At 37.6% G+C, this 7500-nt stretch overlaps 1 protein-coding gene across 4 annotated transcripts in view; it reads left to right on the top strand.

Annotated features, from left to right (window-relative positions):
• Hmgcr (HMG coenzyme A reductase) overlaps positions 1-7500 on the top strand; it is a 57683-nt gene that overhangs the window by 48992 nt on the left and 1191 nt on the right. For 2 of the 4 annotated variants that reach the window (XM_086548917.1, XM_043006393.2), the window contains exons 9-17: positions 434-600; positions 739-950; positions 1092-1286; positions 1476-1714; positions 2054-2231; positions 2474-2580; positions 2773-2977; positions 3331-3505; positions 5390-7500. The exon at positions 5390-7500 is cut by the window's right edge and continues 1191 nt beyond it. In XM_086548917.1, coding sequence (XP_086405043.1) covers positions 434-600; positions 739-950; positions 1092-1286; positions 1476-1714; positions 2054-2231; positions 2474-2580; positions 2773-2977; positions 3331-3505; positions 5390-5754 — 1843 coding nt within the window. In that variant the 3' untranslated portion in view covers positions 5755-7500. Of the gene's footprint in view, positions 1-433; positions 601-738; positions 951-1091; positions 1287-1475; positions 1715-2053; positions 2232-2473; positions 2581-2772; positions 2978-3330; positions 3518-5389 lie in introns of all 4 variants that reach the window. The other 2 variants (XM_043006392.2, XM_043006391.2) reach the window with 1 other exon arrangement.

Below are 7500 nucleotides of genomic sequence, written 5' to 3'. Positions count from 1 at the left end.
GAAAAAAGAATTATGAAGGTGAATGTCTAGGTGCCATTTTAAGAAGCCTTTGGGTGTAACCCAAGAAGTCTGTCTATAATAGGTTAATTTTAGTTGCTTTGTTAAGATGACTTTTTTTATAACCTCAAATACAATAGCCGAGCTGTTGTATGTAAGTACTTTCGCATGAAGAGGTATTCTATAGGTAAAGGTCCTTTGGAAAAGGTGGGATGAGTGCAGTTGGATGAAGACATGTTTAGCAGATTCCGTAGGTATATTATTTGAGCTTTGTGGATTTTGGGATAAAGAACAACATTTAAAGACATAACAATAATAGTGAACCCAGGGACTATGTCGGGTAAACTATATAGGTATTACCAAGGCAGATTGTTAAGACTTTAGTTCAAGTTCTTGCAAGCCAAGTATACAGAACTGATTATTATTATTTTTGCAGGTTGCTGAATGCAGGACTTGATCACATTGTTTTCATGGTGATGCTGGTAGCGCTGATCATCAAGTACGTTCTGTTTGAGTCGCAGGGCCAGCTTGAAGAGAACCTTATTCACGACAGTCTCATTACACCGCAAGACACTTTGGACAACTCGAGGATAAATAACAAAGGTCAGTAGATGGCTGCTATTTTTGCTATTGTCGATTTTTGGGTGAGAAGCTTTATTTTAATGAGTTATCAGTTGTTTCCATGTAGGCAGCAAGAAATAAAATGGATGTACATTTCCATAATTCAATTTCTCCTCGCAGGAGGCCTAAGCACATCAGGAATACTCCGTCAGCGTACCAGGAGCAGGACAACCAGCTGCAACTCACAGTGGGAAGAGATCCCGCCAAAGAAAACAGATTGTGGTTCTCAGACAGACAAGGAAGTGATGAGTCTCAGAGGATATTGCCTCGAAAAGGAGGATGATAAGCCCCCAAGAAGCATTGATGAATGTCTTCTGGTCATGAACTCTGAGGTATGAAGTGGGATGAGCAGATGTGATATGCACCTTTGAATTTTATGGAAAGAGCGAGGCAAGAATAGAGAATCTTTAAGCTTGATTTTTCTTTCATTCTTTCAATCCTTTTCTCACAAACCATGAATTACTCTTTAACAGGCAGGTGCAAAGTCCCTAACAGACCAGGAGATTGTGCAAATGGTGGAGAAAAAGCATTTACCAGGATACAAGCTGGAGACGGTGCTCGGAGACCCACTAAGAGCTGTGGCCATCCGCAGGAGTGTCATTGCACCTCACACTGCATCCCAGAATTCCCTGGAGACTCTGCCATTCGATCACTACGACTATACGAAGGTAAGGGGAATGGTAGTGACTTTTTTGTTGGTTCTGTCATTATTTTTGTTGTGATTTTGAGGTACATGAAAGTGGTATACCTGGTGAGGGCAGGCTGATATAGGGAAATGTTATTTTTGCCTTTTTCTATTGAAGGAAAACTTACATGTGTTTGACTTTTGACCTCCAATATTACCAATCTTTGTGTAGGTAATGGGCGTATGCTGTGAAAACGTCATAGGTTATGTGCCAGTACCTGTTGGTGTTGCGGGGCCACTGTTGGTAAATGGGAAGAAGTACATGATTCCTATGGCAACTACTGAAGGCTGTTTAGTGGCCTCAACAAACCGTGGATGTCGAGCACTTGTTGGTGGTGTCAAGAGTGAGGTGATCCGTGATGGCATGACACGAGCTCCAAGCGTAAGGATGCCCACCGCTTCCCAAGCTACGTAAGTGCTTCCCTTATAGTGAAATAAGTAACTGTTATGCATGTGTTTGTGTAGGTTTGAGTGTGAATTTGGTAAGGATGAGTCCGAGTTACTTAAAGGAATTGATATTATTCTAGTAAAGAAGTTGAATAATGAAATATGAATGGAATTGAGAGCAAATGGAATAGATAGGTAATATCAGAAAATGTATTCATCTAAATCAGAGTACAGAAGACAAACCAGAATAAATACTCCTGTATGTTTTAGACCAGTTTATATGTGCATTTTGAATACTGTGTATTAACATAGTTCCAAAATATTATGTAGAGGAATAATTAGATTATTCATTTCTTTCAACAGGCAAGTGTACAAGTGGATTCGTAAGAAGGAGAACTTTGCCATCATCAAAGAGGGATTTGACTCCACAAGCCGGTTTGCTCGTCTTCAAGATTTGCATGTTGGCTTGGCAGGAAGGTTGCTCTACATGCGGTTTGTGGCCCAGACTGGAGATGCTATGGGAATGAACATGGTCTCAAAGGTATGTGTCTGGAGTCCAGAGGTGGAAAGGTTTTAGTGTGAAAGGATGCAGTTCCTGTGAGAGAGTGAGAGTGTTTGTGTAGAGAGTGTAGTAGTTTCTATTTCATTGAGAACTTTGTATGAGTCACAGTGGGAAATGGTATTAAAATTTGTAAGGAGTCTGGCTTTCTTATGGAAAATATTAATAATTCATGCAGAATTACTGTCTCTGGTATTATGTTAACTATTCTCTTTCCTTTCCAGGGTACAGAGGCAGGACTGAAAGCCTTGAAGAACCATTTTCCAGAGCTTGAAGTCTTGAGTGTCAGTGGAAACTATTGTGTGGACAAGAAACCATCTGCAATAAACTGGTATGCTTAGGATAGTTTAAGAGTAGAATTGGATGCCAATCCTTACAGACTTATGTGCATACACATACACTCACAGACATGCCAATGTGCATCACACACATTCATGAAAGAAATATAAAATCACACTTGCATACCTTATATAATGCAAAATGGAATAGAGAACTACTTTGTTTAAAAGATATTTTTCCACAGGATTGAGGGTCGTGGAAAATCTGTAGTGTGTGAATCCGTTGTTCCTGGCAAAGTGGTAACATCAGTGTTGAAAACCACAGTTGCTGCTCTCGTGGAGGCTAACGTGACAAAGAATTTGATTGGATCCTCCTTAGCTGGTTCCATTGGGGGCAACAATGCCCATGCTGCAAATATTGTGGCTGCTGTATACATTGCCTGTGGACAGGTTAGTTTGCCTCCTCCTTTTATTCTGTTTATCTGTCTTGTAGTGTCTGCTTTTATGAATTAGATGTATGAAGAAACATATTTTCACTCCGTTAACCCTTCTGCGATAAGCCTGTTTTGCAAGGTTAGATCACTATCCAGCTGCATTTTTTCTTTGTTGAAATTGCAAACTATTCATTCCTTTAGTTATGATGCCGTATCAGTACTAAATGCTAATTGTTTATTTATGTTGTTACAGAAACACAGTATACAAAGTTTGAGTTAAAGTATATACCACAACAAAATAAATTTCACTGTTAATCTCTGTGTACAGCAGAAAACCATGATATATCACCATCCTCCCTCTGCTCACAGGACCCAGCCCAAGTTGTGGGCAGCAGTAACTGCATGACACTGATGGAGTCATGGGGTGAGCACGGTGAGGACCTCCACATCACTGTCACAATGCCCTCTCTGGAGGTGGGGACAGTCGGAGGCGGGACGGGACTCCATCCGCAGTCTGCCTGCCTGAACATGCTGGGGGTCAAAGGTCAGTCTGTGGGTAAGGATCAGTTTTAGGATCAATTCATATAGCCTGCAAACTGATGTCCTTTCCTTTGGTTATTTTATTTTCTTTAGTTCTTAAGTTGTTTTTTTTGTTTTGCTTGTTGCATAGGCCTTTTTTTCTTTCTTTTTTTTCTTAGGTTGTTCTTTATAGTTTAAAGAATATGTTAAAGGTATATCTTATAGCTTGGTAAAGAATGAGGAGAAAACTTGGCTGCCATAGTACATGAGAGTCCGTGAATTGTATAGACGTAAATAGATGAATCTTGTGGATTGCTGTGTGGTATAGAAAAGAAAACAAAATTATGCATAGAAACTGTTTGTGGATGACCATGGCATTAGTAAGTAGAGTCTTATATTATTTTTACATTGAGAACTAATGATAGGAGTGAGAATATGTAAAAATGATTAAGATCAAAACTCTGAGCTTGGACTTTTAATGTTGATGTAAGATCTAAGATATGATTTACTCTTCATATCTTACTCGAAGATATGAATATTCTTAACCAAAGAGCATTTACAGTCATGAAGTATTATGACCATCATACCAGTAGTTTCAGAGCTACAGCTTTCCAAAGTCAACCTTTTTTTGTAATAGATTTAAGGGGAAATGTTTGTTGAGCAAGTTTGCTCTGCCAAGAATGTGAAGAAGACATTTTCCCAATCCCTCTAATTTCTAGCTGTTTTTTATCCGAAAATAACCCATGAAGATTAAATTTACCGTAAATTATTTTCCTCTGATAATTGTTCTTTAATTCATATCTGTACTTCAAGTTTTCAAACAAAAAATGGAAATGCTATTATGTAGCAAAGAAAGTAACACTGAAGAAAAGTAATTTTCTGGTAATATAGTGTGCTTATACGAATCATTATTTCTGTTACCAACAAGAGAAAAGGCCTAGATCTGGTTACATTAGAAATAGATGCAATCCTTTTAGTTTGAGCAATTGGCTTGCTTGCATGCACAACATAGTATTTTGTAGAAGCTTCTAGATATATCATCTGCTTTTAAGAGAGGGAGAGAGGACAAATGCAAAGTCCCAGGCATGCACACAACAGCTCACACATGTAAGCAAACACACTCACTTATTCTCTCACTTACTTACTCATTCATCACTCATTCATCACTCACTCATCACTCACTCATCCATTCAATCACATATTCACTCCCACACATACTTACATACACACACTTACATACACACTTACATACATATATATATACATACATACATACATACATACATACATACATACATACATACATACATATATACATACATACATACATACATGCAGTTACACACAGATACACACAGATACACGCACACACACACACACGCACACACACACACACACACACACACACACACACACACACACACACACACACACACACACACACACACACACACACACACACACACACACACACACACACACACACACACACACACACACACACACACACACACACACACACACACACACACACACACACACACACACACACACACACACACATATATATACACATATATACACATTTACATACATAGACATGCACATGTATAGATAGTAGTAGAAAATGCATTTGAATGAATTTTTAAAATATGTACAAAGTAAATGAGGAATTTCATATAATTGGTATTACGGAATAGTAAGAAACCATTTGCTAGTAGATTAGTTTTAGGGAAAGAACAGTAACTTCTAAAATATGTTGATGTTGATTATTGAAATTGTATGAGAGTCTGTTGTAATGAATATGAGCGTTTATAGATGGAAGGCGATATCTGAGTTTGTGCTTATGTTAGACTAAGTATGTGCCTTACTACTTTTTTCATTTTTTTTATAAAACAATTTTCTTTAGGTGCCCACAAAGACACCCCAGGGGAGAACTCCTCCCAGTTCGCCAAGATCTTGGGAGCAACGGTTCTGGCCGGGGAGTTGTCCCTCATGTCAGCTTTGGCCGCTGGGCACCTTGTGAAGAGTCACCTGGCACACAACAGGGCCAAGGCAGAAGCACCAGCCTCCAGCACCTCGTCAATGCCCGCCCCTACCCCTGCCGTTGGCTCGAAAGCAGTCGAGGAGACAAAAGGTGGAACCGAAGCACCAGCTCTCTCCGCTGAGAGTGGCCACAGTCAGGATGGGGAAAAGGAGAATGGGATCACAGGCAGCGTTCAGGCTTGCAAAGACCCCGCAGACCTCTCTGTCCCGCATTCAAGGGAGAGGTAGAAGAGGCGTGTTGTTATATCTATTTTCCTACTTTTTCTTTTTGTATATCCTGTGCCTCTTGTTTTGTTTTTTCTTCTTTTTTTTTTGTCTTTTATTTCTTTCTATTTCTTTCTGAAGTTGTGTTTTTCTTCCTGTCTGCCTTTCATTCATGGGTGCTGAAATGTATAAACAGATGTTGGATCCAAAAGCATTGGATCTATTTGGTGAGAAAGGTGTTTATAGAGCAGGAGAATTAGCAGGAAAAGGATATTTATGAAATTCTTTGATTTCTGTATTGTACCCCGAAATGTAGATTAGAATCAGATAGCATCATTTTCATTTGTTGTTTTATCACCTCATTTGTCACTACTTTTATGCATACATCATTGCAAACGTACTTGGGTAGCTCATTAGAAGGGTCTGCCTGCAAACCGAATGGGAGAGACTGGCCTGTGTTGGGTTTATACTTCCTTTTTTTTCTTCTTTTTTGTTATATAGAAATTTTCTTTCTTTTCTTCTTAATCTGATTTTTAAGGGGGGGGCTTTCATGGAGTTGTTCTTTCTTTCTTTTTTCTCTCCTCTTCAGTGTGTTTTTGTTTTGTCATCATTTTTCCTTCTTTCATGTTGAGGTAATCATTGTTTTGCCTCCTAGGCTAAATACAAATTAATTTATTTAAGTCTTGAGTATATATAAGTAGAAGGAAAAAAATGATAATGATTTGTATAATATTTTCATAAGAGATCAAATATTTTGTAAAAAGTTAATTTATCAGATCCCTTATTTATCTTTTGTAATTTATTAAACCATATGTAAATGTGTGCAAGAATAGTACTATTTCCTATGTATATTATGTCAGAATCTATAAGCTTCCATTCCTTTTTTTGTGCATGGTATCTTTATTCAGGTAACTGAAGAAACAAGTAAAGAATATACAGTTCTGAAGTTTTTGGTAGAACTTAATCTTTGAAACTTTCTTTGACTTAAATTGTAAAACATATCACAAGTAAGCATAGTGTGATGTGATTTTTCATGTCTATTTTAGGAAGAGGTGTTTGAGATATTGGAAATGACCATGACAATAATGTTGAGAGGCTTTTATTTTTACGATTAAGAAAAGGTAGTGTAGTAAAGGGGTCGGGGAATGATTAACTTCCCAGCAGTCTTGCCGTTTGTAACGCAATTTGAAATCCATTTGAAAAGGGCTTTTTTTTGATTGTCAGTATCCTGAAACTATTTAATAACACTGGTATAACTCTTAAAGCTGATACATACATTGACTAAAAGAGAAGAGGAGAACAAAATGTAGAGAATCTAAGATTGTGTCGAATACCACGTCTTCACAACTAAGGAAATGGTGGTCAGTTTATAAGGTGCATTTTCATGTTGATGTTGGAAATTGCTGTCTGTCAAGTTTTATTTTTTTTGTTTAATTGTAACTATTTTTTATTTATTATTTTTTAATAGTTTTAGTAATAGTAAATTGCTTGACCAATGACTAAATTAGTAAGAAATATGAAATAGGCATCATATAAAGGGAATTATAAACCCTTTTTTAGATTTTTTGGCTATTCACTTCCTGATTTTTTTTCCAAAAGGACACAGACCAAGGTTAGTTAACAATACCTTTAATATGATAGATTTTCTAGCCAGGAGTTCATTGATCAAGAAGTACAAGTTATTTATATAGTTCCTGAATATGCATTGAATTGCTTTAATGAGCCAGTGGATTCAGCTTGCTTTTGCTCTTGACCATCATACACCCACAC

The sequence above is a fragment of the Penaeus japonicus genome, unplaced genomic scaffold, assembly GCF_977035675.1.
Source record: "Penaeus japonicus unplaced genomic scaffold, GWHDUDI00000001_assembly GWHDUDI00000021, whole genome shotgun sequence".
Taxonomy (NCBI): domain Eukaryota; kingdom Metazoa; phylum Arthropoda; class Malacostraca; order Decapoda; family Penaeidae; genus Penaeus; species Penaeus japonicus.
This window is presented reverse-complemented; position numbering and strand designations above follow the sequence as displayed.